The sequence below is a fragment of the Onychomys torridus genome, chromosome 12 (assembly GCF_903995425.1).
Source record: "Onychomys torridus chromosome 12, mOncTor1.1, whole genome shotgun sequence".
Lineage (NCBI taxonomy): Eukaryota > Metazoa > Chordata > Mammalia > Rodentia > Cricetidae > Onychomys > Onychomys torridus.
In genome coordinates, this window is record NC_050454.1 from 14,419,046 (window position 1) to 14,435,477 (window position 16,432).

Below are 16,432 nucleotides of genomic sequence, written 5' to 3' on the forward strand. Positions count from 1 at the left end.
ACAAAGCTCTATTCTTTGGTAAATTATATAACCATTAAACAGGGCGTTGGAGTGACATGCCCATGCTGAGTCGTCTGGAAAAACTGAAAGCATTTTAACTGAACTTGAAGATGGACTGACTTGGCCAAAGTTACTGTAGTTATTTAGTAAGTGGATCAATCCAGGAAGTCTTGTCCTCAAGAGGACCTTATGCTTCCTATTTCCCAAAAGGCTGATGTGAATTAATAGTACAGGGCTTTAATGCATTATGTTAATACATATTTCCCCTTCTGACCCCTTCCCTGAAGACCTGGTTTTCTAGAAATGAACTGGAAGATGGCTCTAGAACCATGTGTATGTGTACACTTGAAACCTCGGGGCCTCAATTTAGATATGCACCATAAAACTGAAAGGGTCCCTTGGACTCCTGGAGCCACACAGCCGTTGGAGACAAAACTAACACCTAGAAGGGATGTTTTCTTAGATACTGACAGCATTTCTCAGACATCGGTACAAATCCACCCTAAGACAATGGCTCTTACTTTCCTTGCTTCTATCTTCATCGGATGGGATCCTGCTGCTATCAGACTTCCCTCAAGCACTCGCTTTAAGTGCCTGGATTCCACTACTAGAGGATGCACGCTTGCTGAGTAAGGTGCAGTTGCTAATTTTTTTACACATGTGTAGACTACAGGCTGCTGTGCTGACAGAAAGGTAGCGGGCTGGAGACATGGCTTAGGAGTTAAGAGCACTGGCTGCTCTTCTGGAAGTCCTGAGTTCAATTCCCAGTGACCACATGGTGGCTCTATACTGAGATCCATTTATACTGAGATCTGGTGCCCTCTTCTGGCATGTTAGGCACACATGCAGGTAGAACTATGTATACATTTAAAAAAAAAAAAAAAAGTTAGCAGGCTACATGGTTAGCATAGAGACCCACTCAGACCATTCCATCTGATACACACCGGTCTTCTCAAGGTTGGACTATTTACATACAGCTATCTGCTGAATGCTAAAGGAGCATTCCTTCAGCAGAATAAGAACAAGGTACTGCAGGTGTGTGGAGGGCAGAGACCACGGTGATGGTGCTTCGCTTGGGAAGCAAAGGGGAAAATGGCTCAAGTTTGAGGGGGAATGTGAATTCCACTTGCAGTGGGCAGATACTTCTGTACTAAAATTCTCCCTTTTAAAGCACTGGTAAAGACTACTTTAAAAAAAAGTTCAGGGCTGGAGAGATGGCTCAGTGGTTCAGAGCACTGGCTGCTCTTCCAGAGGACCAGGGTTCAATTCCCAGCACCCACATAGTTAACTGGAGTTAACTGTCTGTTCAGGGGATCTGACACCTTTACACCAATGCTCATAAAATGAAGTTAAATAAATTTTAAAAAGAAAGCCTGAGGAAGTTAGACGAAGAACTGGAGTCACAGATGGCTGTGAGTCACCATGTGGGTGCTGGGAAGCAAATGCTGATACTCTAGAAGAGTAACAGTGCTAAGCACTGTTATGGGCAAACACAGGAATGAGTGCGGAACCGGTATTCCTGTGTTCTTAGATGCAGCCGGCTGCCATCTAGACGAAGCAGGAAGCTGTGACTTTCTGCCCTGATCATTGAGGAGCACAAACCAGAACTCCTGCTCTGTTTCAGGGTGCAGCTTCATGGCACTGAGGGAGGTGAGTGGCTAGCTAACGTTGGACGTGACTGAGACGAAGGGACTCGGAAAGGTGGTGGCTGCCAGACAAACACCAGTCTCAGTGAAAGCAAGCTTTAAAAAGAGTTCGTGTTACAGTACCACTGCAGTGGTTACATGTTAAAGACCAGGACACCGGGGCTCCAGAGTCTGTCCCTTAATCGCTCTGTGCAGGACCCTGAGCCCTGCAGGGTACTGTTGCTTTGAAGCCAGTGACTTGTGGGGCGCCAGTGATCTTCAGTGTCTTCTCATTAAACAGCAAGCCTACTCAAATAAGCTTCCCAGGCAGCTTTTCTGTACATCTCAGCTGCTTCCAGGCGGTTAGATGCTGCAAGGATTCCCCGGCCTACAATGATGACATCAGAACCCCGTTTGCCAATCACTTCTTGAGGACTATTGTACTGTTGGCCGAGGTGATCCCCTGTAGAGAAGCAAAAGCTATTTAACATAATGCAAACTCAGGAAGCCTGTGAGCAACATGGAAGGTAACAGGATTCACTGGGTCAGTCCAAGATATTAAGGGAAATCCAGACAGCATTTCCTATCATATGCCTTAGTATTCCTAACCCTTTCTGCTACAATCCCACCAAGTTCTCAGACCCTAATCAGACCCCAATCCTTTGATTTTTAGAGACAATGTAAACCAAGCTAGCCTTGAACTCAGAAATCCTAGTGCTGGTATTAAAGGCTTTTGCCACCATACCTGGATAGCCTCTAATCCCTGATGACTGCTTTTGATTAATTTCTGTGGTTCTAGAAATGTTATGTTAAATGTGTTTTGGTGCTTTCAGTTCCTAAAAGCCTAGGCTCTAATGTGCTCCCTAGTCAAAGAACTGCAGGGCTTTGTGAGGCACTATGCTAAACAGGCACTGTCTGGCCCTCTCAATGCCTCCCTCTGCTCCACAGGTCAAGATGAGATAAAAGTAGTTTATTCTGGCTTTACTCTTTTTCCCTCCACGGGTGCTGTTCCCTATTAAGTGATACTTCAGTTGTTGCCCGAAGTAAAACCGTTTGACAAGAAAATACAGTAAAATTATGCATTTAATTAAAAAAAGTAGTTTAGTGTTAGAAGCCTGCCCAGTATGTGCAAGGCCCCAATTTAGTCCGCTGAGAACGGCGGCATATTCACTCAGGAGTTCAAGGCCAGCCTACGCTACAGGAGGAAAGCAAGCCAGGTGTGGCCGTGCACACCTTTAGTACCAGCACTTGGGAGGCAGGAGCATCTCTGAGTTGCAGGACAGCCAGGACTAAATAGAGATCCTGTCTAAAACAAACAAAAAAGGTTAGTGGCTTATATAAAGATACACGACAACAGAACGGAAGGGCTGAGAATGCAAGTCTTTGCAATTGTTTACAAATGCAGCTTATAAAGTTCTAAGAGTTTTTGATGACTTCCAAGGCCACTTCCTCTGTGGAGGTCTATCTCCTCCACAGATGTAACATGTGTGTATCGGCATTCACTAGTTTTCTTCTGTCTCCCTTTCTATTTTCTTTAAAGTAGCTCAAAAAAAGGCAGTGCTTTTCCCTAATGTGGCAAATGATACATAAAATAATCCTATCATCGCTTTAAACATTGACACACATCCTGTGTATTTTCACCTGGATAGAGCTGAAGAGCCCGAGTCCTTCAAAAAGAGCTTCTGATCTAGAAGGGATTCCTAGATACTCAATAGACAATAAAAAATACACAAGGCTGTTCCCTGGTTGTAAACTACATGCGCTTACAACAGGTTTTGATGTCAAGTTCCATGTGCAACTAGGAAACAAACAGCACAGTTATGGGGTGCTGTAGATGAACCCCAGAACTTGTGCGAGCTAGGCAAGCACTCTACCAGCTGAGCTACACCTGAGTAATAACCAATCCCCCTCTACCTCCTTCCAAGCTAAATCTGTATACTGAGTCCTGCAGTACAGTTACACTTTTGTTGGCAGGCAGAGGGGAGGTGCTGGAAACTAAGCCAGAGCCTCATGTCAGCTAAGCACACACGCTATTTAGAACTACATCCAGCCCTTTCGGGTGCCTGTCTTTACACCCGAATTTGAAACTGTTGCGAGTTTAGGAACCATAGCCAGGCACTGTCTAATGGTTTAGCCAAGGGTTTTCCAGATCTGCTGGAACACACAATGGGTTGCATACTCAGAGCACCAACTAGAAAATGCTAACCTAAAACACCAGGTTTCTGGCCAGCATGGTGGCACATGCCTTTAGTCCCAGCACTTGGAGGCAGAGTCAGGTGGATCTCTTCAGGTTCTAGGGCCCAGACCCTGCCTCTGGACAAAGCCAAGCAGCTTTCTAAAATGAAACTGCAGGTAAGCTGTCTTACAAATACAGTACAGACTAAAGGGCTCGTTCATTGTCCTAGAGTACGACAACACCACCACAGCACAGTGATCTACTCTGCCTGACATGGTAAGGAAGCAGATTTAGAAGAGCCATAACTAGTAAGCACACTTACCTCCTGTTTCTAATTGAACTCCTGGGGTCAAGTGAAGAAACTCTGGTTTCATGCTGACTCGGGAGCCGGAAATAAAGCCAATCACAAATCCACAGTGCTCCTCAGCCATCCCAACCTACATGTAATAGGCAGTATTACAAAAACACTAACAGAAATCATGATGATGAAATACACATGCCTCCACTAAGGTCCTGAGAAGGCCCCTTCCTCCAACAAACCATGATTGAAAAGAACTCCTACAGTACGTGCATCAAACAAGATGCTGTCTAATTCCTACTTGTAACAATGCCTGATAACTCACTTGCTTCCAAGAAGGATACGAGGTATGTCCCATCACAGCTCTTGAAGATGGAGGGAGCTACCTAAGCAATGCTCTTCAGCACTTCCCTCTTGAGGACACCAGTAAAGACCAGGTGCTAATTCCCATACTATTTCCTCACAGCTACAGCAGGCCTAGCTTTCTGACTGGTCATTGCCTGAGACTCTCACAGTGTCAGCTTGGACACCAGCTATTACCACCAGTAAGGGACAGCCTGTCCTTGAGCCAGAGCTCACTCCCAGACCTTTTGCTTTTGAGACCTGAGAAGCCAGTACTTACGGTCCATTCAGGGTGGTGTTTTAAATTTACCAGAGGGGGCTGGATCGATGGCTCAGCAGTAAACAGCACTGGCTGCTGCTCTTCTAGAGGACCCACACTCCATTCTCAGCACCCACATGGTGGCTCACAACCACCTCTAACTTCAGTCCCAAGGAATCCAATGCCCTCTACTGGCTTCTGCTGGCACCAGGAACACACTCTACATAATCACATGTGCAGGCAAAACAACATACACGTAATTAAAGTGTTTCTGTGTTCCTTAAACTATAAATATCATCTACTTTCTAGGTGACTGTTCAACTCTAAAATTTACCATAGGAAACGTTCAAGATGAAAAGACAAGTACAGGGAGATACATCTTAATTATCTGGAGTACAATTCAAACCCTTCACCTGCTACAAGATCAAAGAGTTCAATCCAACCGGTGCTAATAAACTGTCAGAATAATGGCTGAATTGAGGAGCGGGCATAAGAGGTGAGGCCGGAGCAGCCAGAGCTTGCCCTAGAACATGCAGCACACACTCTGCGCTCCACTCCCCCCGCACACCATCACTTACTGCTGCTTTGGTGTAGTTTCCAGTGGCCAAGGAGCCAGCAGAGCTCATCTCTGCAATGAGCAGGCATGCTCTACGTAGAGGCAGGCCCACCTCCTGCAAGCCTTTCACGACTCCTGAGCCTGGGACCACATGGGCATTCACTACGTCTGCCCAGGAAGCTATTTTAAAGATGCCACCTAAGAAGGAATAAAAAAGATATTTGCTGTGTTTGAAAGGGCAAAAATCAAGCAGTTGCTAGATAAATTTTTTTAGCTGGGCAGTGGTGGCGTACACCTTTAATCCTAGCACTGAGGAGGCAGAGGCAGGTAGATTTCTGTGAGTTCAAAAACAGCCTGGTCTACAAAGCAAGTTCCAGGGCAGCCAGAGCTGTTAACACAAAGCCCTGTCTTGAAAAACAACACAAAACAAAAAAAAAGGTATTTGCTAATTTTCAAACATAAATCTATAACCCTTTGCACAACCAACTACAATATGAAATGTTCTAGCAACAAGTTAATCAAAGAGTCAGTACTTTAAGAACTTTCTCAGTGGACCCATAGTACCATCTGTGAAACAGTCAGCCGTCCACATGGTAGCTAGGGGAGAGAGGTCACAGAGAGGAACAATTCTTGCTGCACTTGGTCTATCAGGAATGCTGATGAGCTATTACGTTTTTGCAGGTTGAAGCCTGGGACCACCAATGAAGCTTGTGCCATCAGAGGGACATATGAAGATGGACATTCCCAGAGCTCAAGCATGGTGACATCCTGAAAGTCTCTTAAAGACGACAGATTTTCACCCCATAGAGATCACTCAGCAACTTTACCCTCTACAGGTTTCTTGGCTTTCCAATGTTTTTGTTTTTTTAAGGATGTATTTATCATGTATACAGTGTTCTGTTTGCAGGTATCCCCGCAGGCCAGAAGAGGGAGCTAGATCTTATTACAGATGGTTGTGAGCCACCATGTGGTTGCTGGGAATTGAACTCAGGACCTCTGGAAGAACAGCCAATGTTCTCTAACCTCTGAGCTCTCTCTCCAGCCCTGGCTTTCCAATCTTAAGAGGCAACTGCACACATCTTATTTTTTAAAGAAGACTTTGAGCCCTCTCCCCAGCCCAACAGTATACATTTTAAACAGGTAGTAAAAATGCAGACTTGAAAACCAACACACAAGCCTAAGAAAGGTTATATAACTACAACTCTTACTTCAGCCAGTAAGCTCAACTAAGCTAAGCAATGTAGTCGTGGTGGGACATTGTCAGCACATGAGGTAGCAGGCAATTCTACCTGAAAGAAACAGACTAAAGACAGGCAGGCACTAAGGCATGTGGCTACAGAACAGTGAAAAAGCAAAAGAACTACCCAGGACCTACAGTCACTTCTTTCTGTTGTTGGTTTTTCAAGACAGGGTTTCTCTGTATAGCTCTGGCTGTCCTGGAACTCACTGTAGACCAGGTTGGCCTTGAACTCACAGAGATCCGACTGCCTCCTGAGTGCTGGGATGAAAGGTGTGCCACCATGGGCCAGCCTGTTTCTAAGAGCAGAAGTCTGCATGCAAAAACAGGAATAGGACTAAGCATCTCCCAGGCCACTTATTTCTTTATTTAGGTTTTTCGAGACAGGGTTTCTCTGTGTAGTTTTGGAGCCTGTCCTGGATCTCCCTCTATAGTCCAGGCTGGCCCTGAACTCACAGAGATCCGCCCATCTCTCCCTTCCGAGTACTGGGATTAAAGGTGTGGGCCACCACTGCCCAGCCTCCCAGGCCACTTATAAGCTGCTTCACCTGATATTAAAACTTAAAAAAAAAAAATGTGTATTAACACATTATGCTGCTAAAAATATTTTTTCCCCATCCTTTCCTATATTGGCAATTTTTGGTCAGGGCCAACACATCTTGTTTTGCTTGTCCAGAACTCACACATACCCTTCTGCCTCCTGAGTGCTGAGATTAAGGGCATGCGCCACCACCGCAGGAGCAGCAAACTCATTATTTTTATGTTCATAGCAGCACTATTCGTAATAGACAGAACATGGAAACAGATGCCCGTCAACTGAAGAATGGATTAAGAAAATGTGGTACATATACACAATAGAGTACTACTCAGCAGAGAAAAACAATGACAGCATGAAATTTGCAGGCAAATGGATGGAACTAGAAAATATCATCCTGAGTGAGATAACCCAAATTCAGACGGACAAACATGGTATGTACTCACTCATAAGTGGATACTAGATATAAAGCAAAGAACAATTAGACTGCAACCCACAGAACCAGGGAGGCTACCTAGCAGGGGGGGGACTCCAGGATGACTATGGCTTATATAAGTTTTAGTTTTACTCAATTACTGGGCAAGCCTCAATGAAACATTTCACTATTAGGATAAGAATTTGTACTGTATCAAGCTGATAATAGAAAAATAAATAAATATATAAAAATGGAAAAGGGGGGGGATTGACAAGGATCTCAGTCCAAAATGGTTAAAATTTGAACTTCGTACTTGCAGGAGCAGAAGCAGTTCCCAGGGCAGCTAATAAAGGGAATTTACACCTGAGAAAGAAGTCAACAGAGAAAGCCGAACGAAGGCCACAGCTTAGAGCCGGAGAGAAACAATGTGGAGGTCACTTCGGGGCCTGGACTCACTCTCACTTTGGAGCCAGTACGTCTTCTCCTCTGTGGCCAGTCCACTACACTGCATTTCTGAACGCACTTACCTTCATACTGCTTTTTCACCGTGTTGCCTATATCAGCGAATTTCCTATCTTCAAATATTAAGAACTCATGGCGTTTTGCCAGAGCTACCAACTCCTCCATCACATCCAGAGTAAAATCATTCAGAATATCGACGTGAGTTTTGAGCATGCAGATGCTGGGTCCCAAGGTATCTGCTAGCTGCAGCAACTCTCTGGCCTCTGAGACATCAGCAGACAGACACAGATTGCTCTCCTTCTTCTGCATAAGCCTGAGAAGCGTCGAGGCAAGTGGGTGGACTCCGGGCAGCTCTGCTCGTGCACCAAAGCTCAGTTCTTTGCATGCCTTCTTCTTAGGAGGGGGGACACCATTATGATGAGCTGCTGGGAAAACATTCTCCTGAATAAACCTCTGCACTCTCCCGACCATCTCGGCATCAATTTTTTTCTGCTGCTCGAGGATCGCTAGCATTTTGGACAACGTGCACACGGAGTGGAGACGGATCCCCTGAGCCTGCAGCTTGTCCTTGCCTCCCTGCTCGCGGTCTAACAGCACTATGGCATCAGTCACCTTCAGGCCCTCCTTCTGAAGAACTTCAACAGTTTCCAAAACACTGGCCCCACTGGTGACGACATCCTCAATGATCAGACACGTTTGCCCTGGATTAATCTCTCCTTCTACAAGACGCTTGGTACCTAGAACAGAAAAGCCTCTGTTGAAAGAAATACATAAAATGTTTCAGCTACCTCAAGACATATCATGAGTCTACTCTTACTATGTACTTACAAAGAGTTAAGAGTCTCTAAATCTTATTTATGATCATTTACTTTGAAGCTACTGTCTGTTGATTTTTAATGTGCCACAACTGCTTTGTTCAGTATCCTCTGTATCTCCAAACTGTCAATTATATACAGAATAGTTACAGTAAAACTAAATGTAAATAAAAACTCATTTTTTTTTCTGAACAAATGAGGGGTTTCTTAAAGCAAGATCACTTATAATGAAAAGCAGAATAAATCAGTATCACCAATAAAAATCATTCTTTCCTATTAATACTGATTACAAGTTTACCACTCATGATCAACTGAAAAATTTGCTTCTTTGAAAACAATTTAAAGCCAGTTGTGGCACATGCCTATTAGTACTCAGGAGGCCTGCACAGAGCCTTACAACAGCCTAGGCCACACGGCCAGCCAGAGATATATAGTGAAACCCTGCCTCAAACGAACAAAACAGTGGCCAGGCAGATGGCTCAGCGGTGAAGAGCACTGGCTGCTCTTACAGAGGACCTGGTTCAGTTCCCGGCACCCACATGGCTGCTCACAACTGTCTGTAAGTGCAGTTCCAGGGGGTCTGATGCCCTTGCTGGCACTGCACACATATGGTACACAGGTACATGCAGGCGAACATCAAACTAAATTTAGAAGGGAAACAGTTTACTACTTCCTGAACACCATAACCACAATGAATTATACACTGTGACGACCCTCTACCCTTAAGGCCTACTACAGCCTACAAGATGTCTAACTCAGGCTCTGTTTCCTGTTCATTTTTTGAGACTCAATTTTACATTTGCTGCTGCCTGTTACTTTGAAACAAAATAGGTAACCCATTTTCACTCCTTTTGAGCCTCACTGCGGGAGATCACCTTCCCCCATTCCCATTTCTTAAAGGATGGTGAGTTTAACTAAATCTCAGCCTGGGAAAGGACAGAGCACTTGCAGGTACACTGATACATGAGGAAGTTCCTACATTCCTCGTGAGTACATTAGTTTTAGCTTCACAATGGGATAATCAGAAACTCCCCACTTAACTCATGGCCAACAGCTACATCCTTATTTGGTCCTTACATCTATGTGTGGGCACGTGTGTAGAGGTCAAAGGACGACCTGAAGTAGTAGGCGCTCGCCTCCCAGCATGTGGAACTCAGTGCCCAAACTCAGGTCAGCGTCAGCTGCAGGCTCCTCGACCTGTTGGGCTATATCACTGAACTCTCAAAACTTTTAGAAGCAAATCTCAGATACTGTAGTTTATCTTAAAAGATCTCTTTAAAAAACTAACAATGCATTACCATATCAATATCAGTGAGTAAAAATCCCATTAATTTTTGAGTATCATTAAGTATCAACTCAGCCCTGATATTTTTAGAGTGATTTTGAGGTTTAAGAGCAAACTACCTGATAGTCTATTGTTATGGACCCCACCAAAAAAATGTCCCCAAGGTGTCTTCTGAGTTTCCTAAGGGTCCTCTTCCTCTTCAGGACTGCATGCATTTAAATGTAAATACACTAGAAGTATGTGCTCTTACAGCACACTGCTGGTGAAGGGAGGGCCAATACAAAGGTCAGGGTTCACCAAGCACGCTCTTTCTACTCCCCAGTCATCACAAAGCTTTTCAGACCCAAACTCTCCAGGAAGGTCTTCTGGAGCAAGTCAACAACTCAACAGTTTATCAGGCCCCCAGGAGCATGCAACAGCTCTACTAAACACCAGGGCCTGAAAGAGAACAAAATCCTAACAGGTTACACATTAACTGGAGGCTTATGCTATTTTCGTTTTACCATAATCCTTTGTTTCCTTCCTTCTAATGAGCATGGGAATGTGATTGGTTGAACAGATAACTGTTGCCAGTGGCAACGCTGTGTAAGGAACTCCACACACACTGTCAAAACTGATCTCCGCATTTTTTGCAGTTTGGAATAAAATGTCTGCGACCTGTAAGAAAAGGAACACATAAACTTCCATGATTACAACTACTCAGAATGGTATCTGAGTCATGCAATGGCTGGATGGAAATAAACCCGAGGGGGGTTTTCATTAAATTCTAAGATATAAATGGATTATTTATAACAATTCACTTTTTGAGTATCTAAGCTCAGGTGAGAAAATATTAAGCAACCAACTTAGACCTATCACAACAGTCTTGAAACCTGGCGTGCAAACATAAGCATGAACCAGTTCAGCTAGATTCAGGACCGACTCTGAGGGCATCATGTAATATCGGGAAGCATGATCCACCCTGAAGACCAAGGATGCTTCCCAGACTCCCGTTATGCCTTGACTCTAGAAGGATGGTTGGTTCTATTTCTGAAAGAAGTCCTCAGTGAACACTTTCCTAAGTATAGAGCCTATTGTGTGAAATACATTTTATCTTTTCTACATAAATCATTCATTTGAGGGGGGTCCAAGACAGGAGGGTTTTTTTTTTGTTTTTTGAGACAGGGTTTCTCTGTGTAGCTTTGGAGCCTATCCTGGAACTCACTCTGTAGACCAGGCTAGCCTCCAACTCAAGAGCTCCACCTGCCTCTGCCTCCCAAAGCACTGGGGTTAAAGACATGTGCCACTACACCAGGCCAAATCAACCATATTTTAATGTTAGAATGCATACTCCCATCCAACACTACCTTAAGAATCATTCATAAACCAAGTTAGCTTCTTTGTTTGTTTGTTTTTTGAGACAGGGTTTCTCCATGTAGTTTTGGTGCCTGTCCTGGATCTTGCTCTGTAGACCATGCTGGCCTCGAACTCACAGATATCCTCCTGGCTCTGCCTTGTGAGTGCTAGGATTAAAGGCATGCCCCCGCCCAAATTAGCTTTTTTTACTCTTGAAGGGGAGAGGGAGTTGTTTGTTTTGCAGAGTCTCAATACTGGCCTCAACCTCCCTCATGCTGGCTTCATGAGCATGTACCACCCCATGCCTAGCTTCCCACTTCAGTGTTTTTAAAAGTCTGTGACTATTTTTAAGTTGCAAAGTGTGCAGTTTCTAGTACTAAAATCAAGAACATACCCAGAACTTTAATATCATCGTATGTAATAAATATGGGAAGAAGATAGCAGTCCAGTGATGGAGCACTTTGCCTGGTGTACTCACAGCTGGGGACCGACCCCCAGTAACATACAGGCATACACACAAATGCTAGACTACATTATGTTTTTCTCAAATTTCACTACGTCCACAGAATTATTACACTGCAATACATGTCTTCCTGTGGGCTTTTTACTGATCTGTCATGCTTCTTTACATGAACATCTCAACTGAGATGTATATTAATTGAAATGTAAGACTACCAAATTAAAAAAATTTCATGATCTTAAGTCTCCTAGAGATTCTCTTGCACTATCATTTGCCTGGGCACTTACCTAAAACATAAACCTGCAACCACAGAGTATAGATTTGGGGAATTCTTTTTTCAGTGAGATAAATACTATTGGTTCCCTCCAACTGTCTGTACACACATCAATTTACTAGGAAGTTAGAAGTAAGCATATAATCTGTTACTTTTGGGGGGTGGGTGTATATACTGAGAGCACCTGTTGACATAAACCTCTTTTAAACCTAAAATGCTCATTAGAAAGTTCTGGGTAATAGTTTCTTTACACTGATGAAACACACTATTTCAAGATTCCTGATCATAGCAATAGTCAGGATGGCAAAAAGCCAGCTCAATCAGGAAAAAAATTTTGTTGTTGTTGTTGTTGTTGTTTTCAAGAAACAAACCACTGGGCAGTGGTGGTACACACACCTTAAATCCCAGCACTCGGAGGCAGAGCCAAGTGGATCTCTGTGAGTTTGAGGCCAGCCTGGTCTACAGAGTGAGATCCAGGACAAGCACCAAAGCTATACAGAGAAACCCTGTCTCCAAAAACGAAAAATAAAAAAAACACCACCCAAAAAAAAAAAAAAAAAAAAAAAAAACCCACGAAAAAACCTTCCATGTGTGGGGCAGGAACTTAAGAGTACATTTGGGGGTGGGGGTGGTTGGATTGTTTATTGGAAACAGGATCTTTCAGGATAACCCAGACTGACTACGTAGGTATGTATGTCTTCTTGACAGAACTTTGTGATGTTGAAATAGTCTACAGTTAGTTATAATAGCCAACAGGCTAGCCACTAGTAACTTACTAGTCTGTTTGCTTTAGAAAGAGGTTCTCCGTGTAGTCCAGGCTGACCTCAAGCCGACTGACTACACCACGGACTGAGGTGACCTTTAACTCCTGCCTCCAGCTCCCTAGTGCGATTTCAATAATTCTGGCAGGCAAATGAACTCATCCAGTAAATCTGTTTTCTCCCTAGTCCGACCACCTGAATTCATTCCCTTCAACCCTCATGACGGAAGGAGAGAACACACTCTTGAAAGTTGTCTCTGACCCTCTCAAGTGTATCACGGGACATGCACGCCCGCATATATATGCACGCGCACACACGCTAAATACATGTACTAAAGACTTCACAGTGCTCAGCGTTCACCCGGAGTTGGTAGCAACACTTCGAACATCCCCACCCTTCTGCTCAAAGTGACATCTGCAGTTGAGCTGGCAGCTCATTGTGCTAGAAATGCATTATCTCACGGCAAACGTTGTGGCGATTCATATACAACCCACCCAAGGTTTGGGAAAGCACCGGGTTAGAAACCTCTACCCTGTATAGTTTACCCCCAATTACTCAAAAAAAGAAATCTTCCTTCCTGGCGCCCACCATATGGCTTTAATGTCTTGCTACTGCCCATGCACGACTAAATTGAGCCCTTTGGCCAACGACGATTTCTCCACCCTCCCGCCTTTTCCTTTCCCAAGTCTCCGACTTCTGCAACGCACGTGTCGACCCGGGTCGGTCAAGGACAAGGTCCCAAAGAGCCCGAACCGACTGCTGCCGGCCTCCGGGCTCCTCCACAGGCTCTCCAGACCAGCAAGAGGGTGGGCTTACCTGCCGGGTCTGTGGCTCTCTTTCATCCCCCGACTCCGGCCACCCCCGCCATCTCCTGCTCTCCTTTCCCGCCACCCGGAGCCATCCCGTCCCTCCGGGCTGGTACCTGACTGAGCAGACGCGGGCGGGACACGATGCCCCGCAGGTCGATGTAGACTGGGGAGGTGAGCCCGCTCTTCAGCACAAAGCTCCCGAACTTGAAAGCCTGCACGTCGTACAGCTCGGAGACCAAGAGGCCCAGAGCTTCGCTGGCGACCGCCATACTCGCCGCGCTCAGTTCGCTCTGGAAGCCAAGCGGTTTGGGGTCCGTGGCGTCAGCGAGACGCCCCGCCTCTTCCGCCTCCCCTTCCGGCCCGGACCGCGGGGGTCTGTGCTTAGGCTTCCTGGTTGGAGCGCTGGGCTGTAAACCCTCCAAGGTGGACGGATGGATGCTCAACTCCCCCCGAAGGCTGTCTGTCGGCTCTGCTCGTTTTTTGGTTTGTTTGTTTGTTTTGGTTTTTGAAGCTTAGCGCTTCCGGGAGTAATTCTCTTACCATAATTATCTTATCGTAGTAATTATCTTATCGCCCGCTAGCCACCACTTCCCTAAACTCTTCCAGGGTTTCTCCACTTAGAATAAAAATTCTCAAAGACCAGGCTTGTGACTTCCTTCTTGAATTAACGTCACAACAGCGGGCGTGGGAGAGTTTCACAGAAATTTGCACATAGAAATATAAAGCAGGTCTTTGTACACCCTGGTGCTGGCAGAGAAACGTGCTTATTTCCCTTAACACCAGTCTGAAGTGCTCCGGAGGAAGAAGGGTGGGAGGGAGTTAGGGAAGGTTAACTGACAGTGTCAGGCTATCTGGAAGGATAATGTTGGGCAGTTCGAAAACCCAAGCATATTTGGTTTACAAATCCCTTAGCTGGCTCTGGTGGTACAGACCTGTAGCCCTAGCTACTTAGGAACCTAAAGCAGAAAGATTGAAAGTTGAGCCCCAGCACTGGAGGGAGAGCCCGGCGGATCTATGTGAGTTGGAAGCCAGCCTGGTCTACAGAGTGAGATCCAGGACAAGCACCAAAATTACACGGAGAAACCCTGTCTCAGAAAAAAAGAAAGATTGCAAGTTGAAGGCTGACCTGGGTCACTAGTGAGACTGTGTCAATAATAATAAATATAATAATAATATAAAAATCCCTTAAGGCTGTATTTGTCTTATTTTAAAGAAAATACCACCCCCACCCCAAGCAGTAGTGGCACATACCATTAAATCCCAGCACTCAGGAGGCAGAGCCAGGCAGATCTCTGTGATTTTGAGACCAGCCTGCTCTACAAAGTGAGTTCCAGGACAGCCAGAGCTGTAACACAGAGAAATCCTATCTTGAAAAACCAATAATTAATAATAATAATAATAATAATAATAATCTTTTAAAAGAGAGAAAGAAAAAAACAAACTAAAAAAAACAAACCAATGCTACTTATCAAAACGATTCTGAGATTTAATTTCTGTATTCTTTGTTTTCTCTAAGGAGATTGTGTTGAACTTCCAGTGTGAAAAACCCATATATCTCTGTTTGTTTTGTGTTTGAAACAGTTTCCCTGTGTAGGCCTGGCTGGCCTAGACTTTATGATGTAGACTAGACTGCCCTCAAACTCACAGAGATCCATCTGCCTCTATCTCCCAAGTGCTTGAATTAACAGCATTCACCACCACATCCAGTAAAACTCATAGTTTTGACAGTTGTCTCTGATTACTAGTAAGTGCAATAAATTGGTTAAATAGAATTCAAATGTTAAAACATTTTGTTCTTATTGCCAGACCAAAACAACCTTCATCTCTGGATGCTGCTAATGGACAGGGAACTATAGATCCAGCTCATTCCCACCTGTGCAGCACCTGCAGTCTTTGAAAGCCTGATCATGCCTGTATAGGTTCTCCCAGATGGCTGGGCTGCTACCAGGATGCACAAATCTGTTAGATCCAGTGGGAGTCAGTTCTCTCCATTCACTATGCAGTCCTGTGAATCAAACTCAGGGCCTCAGGCTTCACAAGTGCTATTATGTGTTGGACCATCTTGCTGGACCACTAATGGGATATTTTTTCTTTTTTTTCTTTTCTTTTCTTTTTTTTTCTTTTCTTTTTTTTTCTTTTTTTTTTTTTTTTGGTTTTTTGAGACAGGGTTTCTCTATGTAGTTTTGATGCCTGTTCTGGATTTCGATCTGTAAACCAGGCTGGCCTCGAACTCACAGAGATCTATCTGCCTGGTTCTGCCTCCCAAGTGCTGGGATTAAAAGCTGTGTGCCACTGCTGCAGCCCTGCTGGATTTTTTTTTTTTTTTTCCGAGACAGGATTTCTCTGTAGCTTTTGGAGCCTGTCCTGGACTAGCTCTGTAGACCAGGCTGGCCTCGAACTCACAGAGATCTGCCTGCCTCTGCCTCCCGAGTGCTGGGATTACAGGTGTGCGCTACCACTGCCTGTCTTGGATTTTTTTTAAAAAAGCTTGTCAAATGCTTTCAAATATTTGGGAGGAAGAGAGGAAAAAAGTTACTGGGGAGGGGGGGGGGGGAGGACAGGAATTTTAGTTAGAAAAAAAAAAGACAAGGGCCAGTGAGTTGGCTCAGTGGGTGAAGGAATTGCTACCGAGACTGATGACCTGAGTTCAATTTTCCTGAACCCACATGGTAGAGTGCCTACAGATTGCCTTCTTACACACACACTGTGACTCAAACACACACACACACACACACACACACACACACATATAAATAAATGTTATAACATTTTTAAGGGGGGCAGGCGA

At 44.7% G+C, this 16,432-nt stretch overlaps 1 protein-coding gene across 3 annotated transcripts; it reads right to left on the reverse strand.

Annotated features, from left to right (window-relative positions):
• Nucleotides 1-1,726: 1,726 nt before the first annotated feature.
• Umps (uridine monophosphate synthetase) lies at nucleotides 1,727-13,981 on the reverse strand. Of its 3 annotated transcripts, XM_036204007.1 has the most exons (6): nucleotides 13,758-13,981; nucleotides 10,509-10,662; nucleotides 7,971-8,642; nucleotides 5,279-5,454; nucleotides 4,124-4,238; nucleotides 1,727-2,088 (listed from the first exon to the last, which is right to left on the reverse strand). In XM_036204007.1, exons 1-6 carry the CDS (start codon nucleotides 13,911-13,913, stop codon nucleotides 1,919-1,921), a joined length of 1,443 nt encoding a protein of 480 aa, XP_036059900.1. In that variant the 5' UTR covers nucleotides 13,914-13,981; the 3' UTR covers nucleotides 1,727-1,918. The 3 variants fall into 3 exon arrangements, with proteins under 3 accessions (XP_036059900.1, XP_036059902.1, XP_036059901.1); XM_036204009.1 differs by lacking the exon at nucleotides 10,509-10,662 and having other exon boundaries at nucleotides 13,758-13,807; XM_036204008.1 differs by lacking the exons at nucleotides 10,509-10,662; nucleotides 13,758-13,981 and adding an exon at nucleotides 9,798-9,857.
• Between the last annotated feature and the right edge of the window lie 2,451 nt (nucleotides 13,982-16,432).

What these genes read in the sequence shown, in the direction of transcription:
- Umps (XM_036204007.1), bottom strand. Translation starts at nt 13,913, where the DNA reads ATGGCGGTCGCCAGCGAAGCTCTGGGCCTCTTGGTCTCCGAGCTGTAC. An exon ending in GCCCGCGTCTGCTCAGTCAG is followed by an intron (nt 10,663 to 13,757) that starts GTACCAGCCCGG and finishes CTTTTCTTACAG; the next exon opens with GTCGCAGACATTTTATTCCA. An exon ending in GAAACTACACCAAAGCAGCA is followed by an intron (nt 4,239 to 5,278) that starts GTAAGTGATGGT and finishes TATTACATGTAG; the next exon opens with GTTGGGATGGCTGAGGAGCA.